Consider the following 16,890-nt stretch of genomic DNA (forward strand, 5'->3'; position numbering starts at 1 on the left):
GGGGTTCTGTCATAGATCTGCAGCCTGTTAGAAATTGTATGTGCTATTTTGTGAGGTTTTGATGTGTTTGCAGCTTTGCAGGAACCACTTCACAGAGTGGATAATCCTGGCAACATGCATATAATAGATAATTGAACAATGTAAGAAGGTTACTCAATTGTCTATTTCACAAGGTTGAAACTTGTTTGCCACATCCACTCTACCTGGTCACAGATGACCCTAACCTGTATCAAAGCACCTCATTTACAAACCAGTCTCAATTGGCCAGACAGACAACTCATACGACATCAATACCACAATACACAGAATATTAATTTCAAGCAATACTTCAAACAATAACAGCATCGTAATGATAATTCTCACAGATATTATGATAATTATTTAGGGTAGACTGAGTACAGTTGAGACACTTTTTGCCCACACAAAATCAAACAAAAAATAGATACTGAAAAGAAGTGATTTACCACACAACATTCCACATGCCATTTCTTTAGCTTGTAGACTAAAATATTATAAATCAATAATACCCATAAGTAGTTTATATTTTCCACAATTAGCTCATAAACATAAGGTGCATTTTTTTGTCTTGACTGTGTCTCAACTGTACCCTATAGAGTACAGTTGAGACACCCACCTGGTACAGTTGAGACACCCATCTTTAATGATGTATAGTTAACTAACCGTTAGTTGGAAAGTTTAATAAATAAAAACATAGCAATTGCAAAGTGTTTGTAGTTCAAATTCATTCATTTCATTTAAATTAGCGTTAGTTAAAAGGAATACATCATGAACAAAATGTGACACAGGAACAGATACCGAACAGTAGCCTACAAATGGAATGTTCAAGTAGCCTAACACAATCCAATATGTGTCTCAATTGTACCCGCTGACCACCTCACACATTTCTCTAGATTTTTCCATCTTTACATGACACAATGCCATAAAATATGCCAGTTTTAGGACACAGAATAATGTTTGTAATGATACCAGTTACATTTAACAGTAACATAAGTGTAATGAGCTATTCATTGTCGAAGGTGCATGGTGAAGTGAAATTCTTACTTTGGAAAAAAAACATGTGCCGATATCCTTTGGATGGGAGATACTTTTGTCGTTCAAATTTGCCATGATCAAAGAGGGCACTAATACGCATGTGCATAGCAAAAATCACAACTTGGGGTTGCAAAGGAAAGCAAGATATTTAAGGTGTCTCAACTGTACACATGTCTCAACTGTACTCAGTCTACCCTAGAACACGTAAAACTTCCAATTGGCTCTGACACTCCCATATGTCAATCAACATCAGTCTGTTGTGAGAATATTCAACATTGTGAAGTGGCTCTTCGAGTGAAGTCTTTCATATGTCACTTGTATCAGTTTCACGTCTTAGGTTTCAAAAGAAAAATCATAGCCTTTCACAACATCTAATGTCTTTTTTAAGTTCCTTTTCAAAAACCCTCCACCCCCACCAAAAAAGGGGGTTCTCAAAATCATTTTTACAAAATATTCATTGTCAAGAGTCCCTTCCAACAGAAAGATAATATAAAAAGTATCCATGGCATTCATTATGATAAATGTCACCTTTTGTATTGCAAGACATTCTGAATATGATTAATTGTGTCACAAAACAAAAATGGGTATAATATGCAAAAAATAGGCCTGCAAATATGTTTGTGAGCGAGTTGAGTTAGAGCTGTTTCCTATTCCTATTCAAATCCTGCTGCACCACCCTTCCTGTGGAAGTGTCCTTGAGCGAGGCCCATTGTGCTGGACCTGAGCGATGAGCTGCCTCACTGCCTTGCACGGCTGTCTTGTCTTTGAGCCTGGATGGGGAGAGAATGGGAGCCATTCATTGTGCAGTGCTCTGAACCTCCACAGTGGAAAAGCGCTACACAAATGCAGTCCAGTTAGCGGTGACACACCTAGAAGCCTTTTCTGACCACTGACTCCAACCCCTGAAACACATCATTGCCTCAGCCAGCCACCCAGAAGCAGTTCTGGTCTCTTCCCTCAGCAGGGAATTTTTGCTAGGACCTCTGTGTCCTTGCTGACCCATCACCTTCCATTTACCATGAATAGGATGAGTTAGATGGACATCGCAAAATATTTGCCATGAATTCTCCAAATGCAATTTCATGTCTTAACTTTATGACCAACTTCAACGGTCTGTTTATTACACCAAAATGTACATTATAGACTAGCTCTAAACACGGTTTTCAACACAGTCAGAGAGCAGATGATCTGGACGAAGACAGGGACGAAGACAGGGAAATGAGTGAGGTATAGAGGTGCAGGGCCTGTGGCCAGTTTAGCTTTCCAAGAGGAATACAAAGGGCCGTGGATGCTTTGATTCTCCACAAATATGTCTCCTGAGATTGGAGCCATCCATCTTTGACTTTGGCAGGCAGCTTTCTGAGGGGACCTCTCTAGAATGTATGCTGGGTTAATGGACGTTTAATTAACAGCAGTACTCAAGGACAGAGAAGGTGCAGCAAGCATTCAGAAGAATCTCGGATCCGACAAAAAAAGCATAGATGCCAGAGAGTGTGGAAGAGAATATCTGGCATTCTCTAATGTAGCCAATGTTTTTTTTTCTCATTGTCAGAGAGCTCAACTTATCAGCCATAGTGTAGTAGGAGGCACCTTCAATAGAAAGGTTTATCAGAGTCGTAGATGTTACAGTGCTGTTTGGTGCCACCACCACGAGTACCCATTTTGCCTGGGAGATATACAGGTTTTGAAATAGTTTGATACCTCTTTGCCTAACATGACAAAGAGATTATGGAAATATTGTGATTCATTAGTGCGGTATATTGAGATAAATATCTACAGGACCATTTTGTTTGGGCGACTGGGCTGACAGGGTTGTTTGATGCATGGTACTCTGAACTTCACCAGACACAGTAGACACATCATCATCATCATCATCATCATCTAGAAAGCTCTCTGAAATGCATTCGGCTGAATGTAGATGAAGGCAGAGACAAAAAAATAAATAAATGAGATCTTTGTTTGGTGAAGCATGAAAGCTGTTGGGTTCTGTCTGTGTGTGTGTGTGTGTTTGTGTTTGGGAGTTGACATTTCTGCCATCAGGCAGTGAGGCGCCTGATCGTTTTGGACTTTTCGCGGCTGGCTCAGAATAATTAGTTTTTCGATTTTGCTGTGTTGTTTATGCTGTTGTTTATTTATTGTCGAAAGTGTTTCTGTTTCGGGCCTGTGCACGCAGCAGGCGCTGACTCGTAACAACAAACACCAACCACTTTCACTCTCGAAGAGAGCACCTGATCCATTATTTAAAAGGGAGTGTGTTCGTGAGAACTCTCAGTGCCCCCCTCCCACCATCCCCATCCCCATACCCAAACACACACACACACACACACACACACACACACACACACACACTGAACACTGCACACAAATACCCTTTTTTGGTGTGTCTATTGGGTCGCAATTTACGTCTCTTCATCCACCCTGCTCCTCCTCTCTCTTCATCTCTTTCATCCCCCTCTTCTCTCTCTCTCTCTCTCTCTCTCCTCCCCTCCCCCTAGCCGGATACGTGCCCAGATTAGAGCTATCGCTATGGCATTGTGTGCATTGTGTGGCTCTGCTTTCGAGTAGCACCAGTGACAGAGGCAGAGACATTTGCATAGTTTAGCATACCCACCCCGTGCCCACTCTATGCCCCCCCATCCTCTGTGCCGCCGCCACGCACCCTCCCTCGGTGACTTCACAAAAGGCTGCTCTCCTCCCTATCATCTCTGGAATCCATAATCTTTCCTTTTCTCTCTTTCTTTCAGCTTTTCTTGTCATCTCTCTCTCTCTCGCTCACTCGTTCTCCCTGTTCCCTGTCTCTCTGTCATTGTATTATTTTCTCCTCACAAACGTGTCTTTTTCGCTCTCCAGGAGAGAGAGGGTCTGGGAGTCAGACCTCATCCGTGGTTCGTTGTCTTTAACTGTTGCTCTTCTCCACTGGCCTTTCATCACTAACAATTAGTCAGTGTTTCTTCCTGACCATGCACTGATTGTGTGGTTAGGCCATAGTGTCTCTGCTCCCAACCCCACCCCTCACCCCTCTTTCCAAGTGTTTTTCTGTCGTCTTTTACCATCCCTCTCTCTGTCTCCCTTACTTCTCTCTCTCTCTCTCTCTCACTCTATCTGTTTCTCTGTGTGGGGTTATTTCTAACGATATTTCCCATCCCAGCTTCCATTCATTCCTCAAGCATAGCAACTCAATTGTTGTGTGTTGAACCATCCAGAACTAAATGCAAATGTTTGCTATTTGCGATCAGTGCTATCTATTTTCTCTCTCTCTCTTTGGAAACAAAACCCCATTCCATTACCAGAGATGAGCATAAAGCTGCACTTTATTATCACCCCACTGCAACTGCCCATTCCCTCTCTCCCTATCTCTGATGAGCGCACACCCCCCTTACATGTCACCTACAGCGACTGTAATGGGCAGAGGCTTAATTGTCTCCCCCCACGGGGCCCACAAAGGAATTCAGAACAACAAGCGGCGGTCCGACACAGGGGGCAGCGGTGGCTGGACGCCCTGTGATGTATGAAGTGAGGAAGGTGCGAGAAAAGGAGCAGGTTATCAGCTGCGAGCAGATGCCGCTGCCGTGCACCAGTCAGGGTGGAGGAGGTGGGGGTTTGGGTGCGGGTGGAGTGGGTGGGTGATGTGCAGTGCTGTGGGTCTCAGATAGGCTGGGGCTCACGGCGTGGGTGTCATTTAGCATATCTGGTGAGCGCACTGAGCTAACACGCAGCAAGGGGCTGGAGCACAAACACATGTCGCTTAGTCGCTCACAATCCTTCAAGGACTTGTCTTGTAGACTCGGAGCCGCGGCACTGCAACGCTAATCATTGTCATTCATAACTGTCAAAAGATAGGATGACCATAATAAACTCTTCCGCACTAACATCGCACACTCACACAAGCGGTAACACACGCACATATAAACATGAACACTGGCAGCTACTAAAATACACATACTCATTAGGGTGGTCCTTATTTTTCAACTTTTAAAAGTTCATGCTCTCACCCCACAATGTGTTTGAATAAATAAAAAAAACAATTGGGCAAAAGTTTATCAATATTAATCAATATTTAGAGGTTGCTCAAGACCTTTGAAGTTTAACACATACTGTGCAATGTGCATATATTTGGGATTTTTCGCGTATTATGTGATACATTGTGCTAGCATGTATATTTTTTTAATAATATATGCTTATGACAGCAATGGACTTATTTGACCATGCAGTCAATGACAATGTGTATTGATTATTGGTGACCACATGTGGTTTTACCTACATCACCTAATGAATCTTAAAATGGGAATTCCATATTGTCCATGCAAATTTACAATGATGATTTGCTGATCTGATCTGCGGATTCCGGTATTTCCCAATAATATGCTGTTGTGAGCAATTTTCATAGCAATTCCTGTTATAGTTGTGAAATGTCTTTCAAAGCAAGAACACTTCAATGTGAATGAAGCACAGTAGACAATATACACTGAGACAATGGCTGAAGCAACACGAAGCAAATCCGCTATATGGTTACTCGGATCAGAAGAGACTGAAATAACTGGAAGTTACCCTCCAAGAAGCAGGTTTCATGTGTGTTGTAATATCAATTTAAATTTAAATTTAATTTCACTTATAGAGCGGCAAAACATTACTCATGTGTCATGATGCTTTATAGAGTGTTAAACATTTAAAGAGAGTCCATGAGTAACAGGGGCGAGGAAAAACTCGAATTGGAATCTAGAATTGGAGATACATATAGGAAGAAACCTCAAGCAGATCCACGACTCAAGGGCCAGACCCAAGGGTATCACATAAAACATTGAAAAAAAACTATTCATGAAAGTGCAACAGCTGTGATCAAAGAAGTCTTGGTATTCTAGGACAAGGCTAGGATTCCCGTTAGTTACCCAACATCATGCCATAAAACAACTGGAAACACTTCAGGACAAATGGCAGAAGCCAAGAAAAATGCCAAGAGAACTTCCTAGACTCAGCAGTCCAATGTAGAGGCCTTCATAGACCAGTTAGGAGACCTTATTGATATTGCATTTCAGGATGCACTCATTCATCTCAAGAATCCATAAGATAGAGACTTTCTTCTGGCCCAGAGTGAAAATGGACATCTCAGGTGTACAACTGTACATTATGATGATACTATACTATCGTTCTGAGTTCAACATTCTGTCATTACGCCATACAAGCATGACAAGTGATTTTTGTTTGTTTGTTTGTTTGTTTCTTTCTATGATTTTGATGTTGTATGTTGTTTACCACACTACCACAGTGCCTGTGTTATTAAACATAATATTGCATTTTATTTTTTGTGTGTTCTTAAATGGCACAATTTCTGCAAAAATTAGCGATTCCGGAAATATTCAAAGGCCTTGAGCAACCTCTAGATATTGTAGGAACAATTCAAAAATTTGCACAGTGTGTTTTTATTGATATCCTAACACATTTAGGGGGTGAGAGTTAAACATTTCCAAAAAAAATGTTTTACCCCATATAAGGACCACCCTAACACTCATGTCCATGTGTGATACACACACCCACAAACACACACACACACAAAAACACACACACACACACATAGCAATGCCTCACTGTCAAGAAACTGTCCTGGCTTAACATGATAGCGCAGCTCTTTGATACAATATCATACCAAAAACATGTCAAGATCTGTCACTTCCCCCCAAAGCCTGGATTATTTACGCAACTGTATTGTGTCAACGCATCTTGTCTGAGCACAGCTATGCTTAATAAAATATCACCGCTCCCCGAGTGCACAGCTTTATCAGACTACTGGAGGAGCATCCAAACGGTCTGCAGTGCCCTTTGATGTGCCAGAAACACACTGCGTCTGACCAGAGAGCAAAGCATGTCTTCTGCACGGGCACCGTCGGGAGCATGTGTTAAATGTTAATTGGGCTAATGTGACTTGATGTAGGGAGCAGGCGAAGAGAAGCTGGTAAAGGAGTGCTGTGTTTTTTAGAGACTGTGGCTAAATAATTCAGGCAGCACTGACTCACTGATCGAAAACAGTGTTTACATCTGTGATCCTCTCTCTCTCTATCTTCTCTCTCCTCTCTCTCCTCTCTCTCCTCTCTTTTCTCTCTCGACACTCAATCTCATTTTTTTTTTGTTGCTTTTTTCCTGTTGTTTTTTCTCTCTTTTCCCCCTGCAGGTTGCCAACTTGCTGCGTCTCTTCCAGATACCCCAGATCAGCTATGCGTCCACCAGCGCTAAGTTGAGCGACAAGAGCCGCTATGACTACTTTGCCCGCACGGTCCCGCCCGACTTCTACCAGGCCAAGGCCATGGCCGAGATCCTGCGCGTCTTCAACTGGACCTACGTGTCCACGGTGGCGTCGGAGGGCGACTACGGTGAGACAGGCATCGAGGCCTTCGAGCAGGAGGCGCGTCTGCGCAACATCTGCATCGCCACGTCCGAGAAAGTGGGCCGCTCCAGCTCCAAGCGCTCGTCCTACGAGGCGGTGGTGCGGCAGCTGCAGCAGAAGCCCAACGCGCGCGTGGCCGTCCTCTTCCTGCGCAGCGATGACGCCCGCGAGCTGCTGGCCGCCGCTGCCCGCCTCAACGCCTCCTTCCTGTGGGTGGCCAGCGACGGTTGGGGCGCCCAGGAGAGCATCGTCAAGGGCAACGAGGCCACGGCCGACGGCGCCATCACGCTGGAGCTGGCCGCGCATGCCGTCCCCGAGTTCAACCGGCACTTCATGCGGCTGCAGCCCGAGAACAACGCGCGGAACCCCTGGTACCGGGACTTCTGGGAGCAGAAGTTCCAGTGCTCACTTGGGGGCAGTAACAGCGGCGGAAGCAATGGTGGTGGCGGCAGCGTCACTCTCGGCGCGTCTCTGAAGCCGTGCGATCACGGCCTGGCCGTGGATGAGTCCAACTTCGAGCCGGAGTCCAAGATCATGTTCGTGGTGAACGCGGTGTACGCCATGGCGCATGCGCTCCACCGCATGCAGAGGGCGCTCTGCTCCAACACCACACTCCTCTGCGACGCCATGCGCAGCCTGGATGGCAGGAAGCTCTACAGGGACTTCCTGCTTAACGTCAGCTTCCGAGGTACGTGTTGTTGTTTCAGGGCTCCAGCAGGGCCCACTCAGCGCTTCAGCTACTTCACTGCTACCTCGCTCTGATAACTTGTCATCCGGGCTTGTGCGGAGTCCCTTTGCTTTTGTCTGGAAAAACAACAGGCGGTGGTTTGTCATGTTGTGTTGACAGGCATGGCCATGGGGCTGTGGGAATGTTAGTGTACGTATGTTTTTATGTCAAATTGTTAGGTTTATTTCTCACATACAGATACAGATTTTTATTTTTTTTTGTCCATGGAAGCTGAGCTCACTGGTCACCAATTTTCCACCTTGACTGACCAGCTGGTCAATAGGCACAGTATTAATTGTTTCACAGTATGTGAAACAGTACAAACTGACACCCTACATTGCTCTACAGACAATGCACAGCAGTCACTAGCATAACTTTACATGACTTAGTGAAGACATTATGACAACACGCCATTTGGCTTCGTAATCATCAGACTCGAGTGTGTCGATGTTCTGTTGGCGCTTGGGCTCGTATCCATGGCACGACGGAGTGTCATTCCAGCGAGCGTGAGGAGGTCCTGCAGTAATCAAGCCAATTGCTGCTCTATAATTATAGGCCTGTTTATCTTAATTACGCGAGCACGGTGACTTACCGGTGTGATGAGGAGACCTGGCAGGTTTCTCTCCCAGGCGTGCCGAAAGAGGATTGCACAGAAGAGAGAGAGAGAAACAGAGAGAGAGAAAAGAGATGAGAGTGAAGGAAAGAGAGAGAGAGAGAGAGAGAGAGAGAGAGAAGCTGGCATAAAGGTGCTCAGGTATAAATAAACCGATGTCTCTGAGCCCTGGGGAGGTGTGGGTGTTAGGCTAAAGATGTGCTTATTTCCACGCTTCAACCATGACAGCAAACAAAGTCACTCTGAAATAACTTAGAACGCCCCGCCTCCCCAAACATCCACCCCAGAGGACGAGTGTGGCTAGAGGGAACAAGATGGGGGTACATTACCTGACTGACAGAGAGGTGATGGCAGAGTGAAAGAGAGAGAGGGAGGGAAAAACACAATAGAAAGATGAAGAAAATGGAAAAGATGAAGTTGAAAGGTGGTTAAAGATAAAGAATGTCACAGTGTCTGCCACAAGGGGAGTGTACAGAGTACTCAGAGACAAAAATCAGCAATACAGTCAGAGCAAAGGGGAGTGGGAAAGAAGACTGAGCTGTGTGGGTATGTTCCTCTGTGTGTGTGTGTGTGTGTGTGTGTGTGTGTGTGTGTGTGTGTGTGTGTGTGTGTGTGTGTGTGTGTGTGTGTGTGTGTGTGTGTGTGTGTGTGTGTGAGCTTGCATGCAGGAGAGCGGGAGTAGGGGAGATAGGGAAAGATAAAACGACAAGAGCCTTGGAGTGGGATGCTATGCGTCAGCAGAAGATGATTCTCTTTGAAATTCACCATCTTCATATTTCAAGCGGAGAATCAAAGATGTGTTGGGGTTTACTGTCTGGGGCAAGAGAGATTGTGTGTGTGTGTGTGTGTGTGTGTGTGTGTGTGTGTGTGTGTGTGGGTGAGAGAGCGAGTGAGCAAGAGAAGAAGAGGAACCTCAGGAGAAAGATTAGAAAAAGATTAGATCATATTTATACAAGATGGACATTGGACAACAACAACGGAAGTATGGAACAGACTAAAGGACAGAGAAACAGATGAAGAGCCAGAAAATGAAGAAAGACCCAGACTGCGCGAGAGAGAGGGACAGTAAGAAAGCCGAGGGGGGGGGGAGAGGGAGAGAAGGAAGAGAGAAGGAAGCTGAGAGAGAGGGGGGAGAAAGAAGGGAGCAAGAGAGAACAGAACTGCCAGTAGGAGGGGAGTGAGGACTACAGATCTGTGCAATGGCTTTTTTCACTCTCTCTCTCCCCCTCCTCCTTCTCCCCCCCCCCTTTCTCGCTGGCTCTCTGTCTCAGTGCAGTCCTCTCTCCATACAGACCTCTGTCTTTGCTCAGATTAGCGCCCATCTGTGCTGCAAGCAGAAGACACACATGCCGTCAGTCCCACTCACAGCTTCTGCTCCCGCATGTTGCACATATCAACAGGAGGCTGCAGGAGGAACAGGAGGAGGAGGAGGAAGAGAGGGAGAAGGGGAGGGGAGGTGGGTTGGGGAGGAGATGAAGATGAGGAGGATGATGATGATCGTTGTGCTGATAGTGACGGCTCAATCAAAGCCCAGGCTGAGGGCAACATCATTGACTGCGGCGGTGACAAGGCAGATAAGAGTGATGGCGTCTATCAAAGGCTCTAATAGTGGTAATGATGGTTGATTCTGAAGGGCTGTGAGTAACCATCACGATAAGGCGGTTTTCACTGTGATGGAATTGACTATTACACTACTGACAATGATGTGTGTGATTATGTTTGATGATTGACAGTGATAACAATTATAATAATGAAAAGGATCATGATGCCAACAAAAGAGAGGTTATGTAGGCTGCCGACTGAAGATGAGAATGTCATTTTGGTGATGCATTGTGATGAAGACTGTGGGGTTTATGGATTTATGTTTAATTCTCTCATAAAAATACTATATGCAGTAAAATGCATAATTAGGACTAGGCAGTCGTCAGTCTGTTCATTTATGTATTCATCTCTACCAAAAAGAGGAATTTGTGCGGAGAAAACTGATTTGTGCCAATCCAGAGATATCCTCACACAAAGCTGCTGTAATCCAAGGAGATTATGAAGATATATGATATTATTTTTAGACAGTGTGCTCTGTGAACATTTCAGTCTTTTGAAAATGCAGGTTAGGCTCTGATGCAGCACAGAGGCAATTGTTTACATAGCCCTTTGTCAAATCTTTAACCCATCACACACACACACACACACACACACACAAGCAAAGATTGAGAGAGAAAGAGAGAGAGAATGCCAACGTGCAGTTGCTATGGTAATCAAACACATGGTGCCAATATTTGAAGTGATCCAATGGAGAATGAGAGTCATTCCATCAGTAGATGAAAAACATGCTCATATACATTACATATAGCAATGCATGCATACATGCAAATGCATTACTAACCGGTTACACAAGGCTTAGCTTACATGCAGACTTAAGCTAACACACACTTCCTCTCTTTTTGTCTTTCTCTCTCACAGACAAACACTCACACCCATATTCATACTCAGGGGCACTCATACAGCCTCCCACATACTTACACAGTCACTACAGGTACCTTGAAATGTTTGTTTATTTATTTTTTTTATTCACTGCAGTGAAATCTCAGACATCCTCAGCCCACACAATCTATCCTGCCTGCTATCAAGAGCAACACCCAGTACACTCACACACACACTCACATACTTACTCATGCACACACGCACGCACGCACGCACACACACACACACACACACACACACACACACACACACACACACACACACACACACACACCTACCCACATACAAAGACAGTATTCAACAATGAAATACCTTAAGACCTTCATTTTGCCCTAGCTGACAAGCAAATCAATCCCCCACCCTGATCTCACACAAAACAGACTCCCTCTTCAAATGGTTTATTTTCTCAGTCGGTATCATGTGCATTTCTGTTTACATGTATTTCTCTCTCTCTCCTTCTCTCTCTCCTTCTCTCTCTCTCTCTCTCTCTGTATGTGTGTGTGTGTTTGCGTGCGTGTGTTAAGCCCTGAGGGCAGTATCGAGCTGATACCTTGACGTGTTGGTGCTACTGAACAGCATCAGCTCTGTGCAATATAAAACAAGAGAACATGCTTCCTTATATGAACACACAGAGAGAGAGAGAGAGAGAGAGAGAGAGAGAGAGAGAGAGAGAGAGAGAGAGAGAGAGAGGGGGGGGGGGGGATTTGCACATAAATCACATATGAAACGTATCTGCGCTGAACACCATCTCTCCTCAGAAATTCAAATACTCCGAGACCACACATACACCCCCGGACTATCCTCAGAATGGCTGTCGATACACTTCCAATGAAGTTGCACAATGCCTTCCCTTTATCTCACACCAGAGCATTGTCCCACGGGTCCTGTGTCCGCTTCTAAAACAGGGAATGGGCAACCGGCTGTGAGCTAACAGAGAGTTGGTTTTGTTTATTTATTTCTTTTTTAAAAAACATGCATAAAACTTTACAGGTTCAGTTCATTTCGTTTTACAGGTTTGTTACTCGTGACATCTCAGACATTCTGAGTGTGTTATAAAATGGGACAGCTAAATAACAATAAAAGACTAATGTGAAATGTGAAGATGACTATAGCATATGCACAAGTAAAGTAAAGTCAAAAGATTACTTACCACATGGCTACTCAGCATGTCTCTTTTGATATGACACAACGTTTGTGTGTGACAAGAATAAGCTATATGTATTTGTGTGTCCATCAGGCAACACATTGACAGTGTGGCTGTGACTTGTTTGGTTAATGCAAACATTTAGTCAGTAGTATCTGCAGTAGCCAGTTCTTATCAGCTAGACTCACCACAATATCACAACATTTGAACTGGGTGTAATAATACTACTAAATAGCAACCAATTTGGCTGATTGTTCCACTTGGTGTGTAACAATTTGATGATGAGTCATTCAGAGCTCCTCACACAAAGTACATTTTGTCTATTACTATGTTCATTACTAAGATTACTGAGATACTAAGCGAGAGGGAGTGTGTGTGTGGGAGAGAGAGGGTATTGTTTGTTTAATAATAGTGTGTGTGAGTTCCTGTTATGTTTGACACTCTGGGAGTGTGGCCCTCTGGAGGTGGAGTAGATTACAGAGTAGATGCTACTACAGCCTCCATACTGTGTAGTACACATATGGAGCTTTTACCATATATCATACTATATCACACACACACACACACACACACACACACATCCTCCAGCCCCTGAAATATCTCATGTGCATACACACACATACACACATGGATGCAATCTGCAGATGTCCTTGTGGAAAACACATGCTGTCCTCTGCAGGAGGCTGCTGCTGCTGCTTGAATTGATGATGTGTGATTGTGTCAAAAACAAGTGTGTGTGTGTGTGTGCACGCGTGTGAACACACGTGTGCGTGATAGTATACGCGTGTGGAGTTTGTGCATGTGCATCCTATGCTTGCATGATTCATTTCAATTGTCTGCACAATCAGGACTGCTTGTCCACTCAATCACAAGAGCAGTTAATGCCGCCGCTGTGACTGTGTCCTCTATGCAGCAGAGATACAGTGAACAAGCCTCGGATCTGTAGACTGCCAGCTCTCCGCTGTGGCCATGTCACCTCCCGTCGCATCAGGTGTCAGAGGGTGACATATCCTCTGCTTGCTGTCACGGAGACGTACACTTTGTGCTCCGGCGGTGATGTCACGAACGCTGTCAGCGCTAAAGATGATTGGCAGCCGCCTGGGGATTTAAGTTGCCAAGGAGTTTACTAAAGCGACTGCCAAACAGATTTACAGCAGCGGGAGCAAGGGAAAGGAAGAGTGGAGAGAGTGGCAGAGGTACAGAGGAAAGAAAGAGAGTATTCAGACAAAAGTGGAGAGAGAGAGAGAGAGAGAGAGTAGGTGGGAGGGTAGAGAAAGAAGTTTTTAAAATGCTGCAGCCGAACAGGGCTTAAAAATGAGATGCAAGTTAGGCAATGAGAGTTCTCACAAACATTGCTTCTTAAATAATGGAGCAAGGATTTAGTCCTTGAAGCAGGATTCACAAGTTAATCTGATCCACCCCCCCTTTGTTTAGCACAGATACTTCACAATTATCCAGTTCCACTCTATGCAGTTTCTTCCCCAAAACACCAACACTCATTCGCTAATCTAACTAGTTACATGTAACCAAAGCTAGTCAGTGGAGCCCCCTGTCTTGGGTACTCTGAACAAACATGTGTGGTTAGCCTGTTCATCCTCCTCTGTTGAAACCCTCCCAGGCTCAGATGTGGAAAGAGTTTGTTGTGAAGAGCATCCCTTTTGTTAACCGCACCAGCAGCACCCGTTTTAAAGCTTAGATCAATATGAACCCTTATCTGTGGGTCACATTTCTCATCTGATCAATGGACTACTGTAGGGCATCAACACACAGTTATACGGACAGAAGCAGAGATATATTTGAGGGTGTGTGTGTGTGTGTGTGCGTGCATGCGTGTCTGTGTCTGTGTGTGTGTGTGTCTGTGTGTGTGTGTGTGTGTGTGCGTGCATGTGTGTCTGTTTGTGTGTGTGTGTGTGTGTGTGTGTGTTGCTGCTAAAGGTATGCCTGTGCTTCTTCCATGTGTCTAGATGTATGTGATCAGTAGAGAACATCCTTATGTGAAGCCTTCTCCTCCTATGCTCCACTTCAGTGGAATATTTTAACACAATCTCCTAGCTCCTCATTGACCTTACTGAGTTAGAGTGGAGAAATTGTTATAATTGCACAGACAGGCTGTCTTTCATCATCATTTGAGCAGTCATATTATTACCATTAATTGTCATTAATTAATAATGCATAGTTCACCACAGTACAAACACTGTAAGCTAGTCTCCATAGTTCTGTAAATGAGCTCATGGAATGATATCCAAAGCAGCTAATGTAATATAATATATAACGTAACTATATTTCATAAATGGTGCATAGGCATACATCCCTGTAGTACTGCATAAAGTGATGTGAATGCAAAGCATGAGCGTGCAGAAATATGTTCATTAGTGTGCAGGTAGATGGCAGATGGTGTTGCGGAAATGTGATCTGTTCTGATGTGATGGGAAGTTGATGCTAGGCAAGTGTATAAGTGTTGCTTGGTTTTTATTAGCGTTTAGCATTTTGCTAATCAGTTTACAAGTGTGTACACTTGAAATCTAGACGAGTGTGCGCCTGGGGCTTTGGGAGGGGGAGGAAAAATGTAAATGATGTCCTGCTTGGAGGAGACACAGTCCTGCTGTCTCTTCTTATTCTATCTCTCTCACACATGCACACTCACACAGACAGTGTGCAACCATACACATGTCTTAATCATGCATGTCTCAATGCAAAACACACAACCACATAGACAGCCATGACACAACTATACACATTCTTATACACACACACACACACACACACACACACACACACACACACACACACACACACTGCATGAGACTGTGCGGAAGTATCATGTAGCCTACAGTCCCATGATCCTGTCTAAACGCTGCTCCAGCTCCAGCGCTTTAGGTAGCTTAATTGAGGTGCACCTGAGGCCTGCAGCAGGCATGATGCAACTCACCCATCCCCCTCCTTCCCTTCCCCTCCATCATCCACTCTCATTAAGGATGGGGGCTTACAGCACACCTGAGAGCGGGTGTTACACAGCTCTGAGTCCCCCGTACGCGGCTTTTGTTCGGGCGCCGACTCCGGAGCCACGCGCGCTCCCCCTTTGTGCAGCGTGGTCTGTGTTTCCTGATACAATTGTATTAGCGCTTCCAGACACGCTTGTATTAGTAGCAGGTGACTCACGGCTCTCACAGGGCTGAGTGCCTCCGAGTTCCACCAAATTAAGTGTGAAAGGGGCAGATTTGAGAGCAAGAGGACGCGCGGGCTAATGGAATGTTTATGAGATAGTCTGCACTCTCTGTCACATTCACTCTGCCTCTGTGTCGCTCGCTTTCATCGACACCTGTCTCTCAATCAGTACCCAAGTCGCATTCTCTCCCCGGACATTGTGTGTGTGTGTGTGTGTGTGTGTTTTGTAAAGCATCCTATGACCTCACCTACCCTGTGAGACAGGTCCAGGTGCTTATCAATTCTGTTCTCTCTCTCTCTCTCTCTCTGTGTTTCTCTCTCATGTGCCACTGGTCCGTTTGATTTGTGATTGGCTGATCACCCCCCAACCCCCATTACCCCTCCCTTTAATTTTCCGCCAGCAGTCCCAGCAGACTTATCTGTGCTGAGACGAGAGAAACAAGACCCTGGACTTCGTTCTGCACTCGCTCCTTTTAATTAATCCTCAATATTCAAGCGCCCTCACAAGCACTTGCAATTAAAATGGCCTTGACGAAACAGCCATGGCCTCTTAACTTTAAGGTTGATTATCCCTTGCGCAGTCCATTCAGACTCAATGAACCATGCTAGTCCTATCGATTCTCTCCAATAGCCCCCCAACCCCCACCCCATCTCCAATTTTCTCTGTTAGCAGTGCTGCTATGGGTGGTCTAAAGTCCTCTTTAGTGTCTATTTGTATAGTCTTAGTTGTGCTGGTAGAGCAAGTGCCGGTTGGTCGTGAGAGTCTTAATCACTCCGAGGGAGAAGGCCGATAAGGTCAGGAGCAGTGCGGCGGTGTGGTACCAGTGACTGGAGGATTACGAGGTCCACCGGGCGCCATGTTTATTTCTCCCTCCTCGCTTGTGTGGTGACTGGCAGTCTAAGCTGTCGGGGAGTCGGAGAGGCATCTCGTGTGAGGAAGAAGAGGGAGAGAGAGAAAGAAAGAGTGGAGCAGTGCTGGTGCAACAGGGCTTGGGGATTATCGCCTCTCTGTCTGGGCGCACACTAAAGACAGGCCTGTCCCCTCCGATTAGTGCCAAGGTCTCTCTCTCTCTCTCTCTCTCTCTCTCTCTCTCTCTCTCTCTCTCTCTCTGTAACTGTTGTGTGTGTACTCAGGGAGTGGTGCTGGATCACGGTGGCAGAGAGAGTTTCCTATCTCGTTCCGTGCTTCCGCCACAGCCGGTGCTGGTTATCTGCATGGGCTTTAAGGACAAATAATCAGGAGGGATGCTGGCCTATTATGGAGGGAAGCTGGCTGTTGAGGGGTGGGGTGGAGATGGGCAGGGCCTGCTGCATATTAAGGTGATTGTAAG

At 45.2% G+C, this 16,890-nt stretch overlaps 1 protein-coding gene across 3 annotated transcripts in view; it reads left to right on the forward strand.

Annotated features, from left to right (window-relative positions):
* The window catches only part of grm3 (glutamate receptor, metabotropic 3), a 43,543-nt gene that overhangs the window by 13,392 nt on the left and 13,261 nt on the right, over positions 1 to 16,890 (forward strand). For all 3 annotated transcript variants that reach the window (XR_007195077.1, XM_048257539.1, XM_048257540.1), the window contains exon 3: positions 7,217 to 8,117. Coding sequence is in view for 2 of the 3 variants with exons in the window: in XM_048257539.1 (XP_048113496.1) it covers positions 7,217 to 8,117 (901 nt within the window). In the remaining variant the exon portion in view is untranslated. The remainder of the gene's footprint in view (positions 1 to 7,216; positions 8,118 to 16,890) is intronic.

The sequence above is a fragment of the Alosa alosa genome, chromosome 11 (genome assembly GCF_017589495.1).
Source record: "Alosa alosa isolate M-15738 ecotype Scorff River chromosome 11, AALO_Geno_1.1, whole genome shotgun sequence".
In the NCBI taxonomy this organism is placed as follows: domain Eukaryota; kingdom Metazoa; phylum Chordata; class Actinopteri; order Clupeiformes; family Clupeidae; genus Alosa; species Alosa alosa.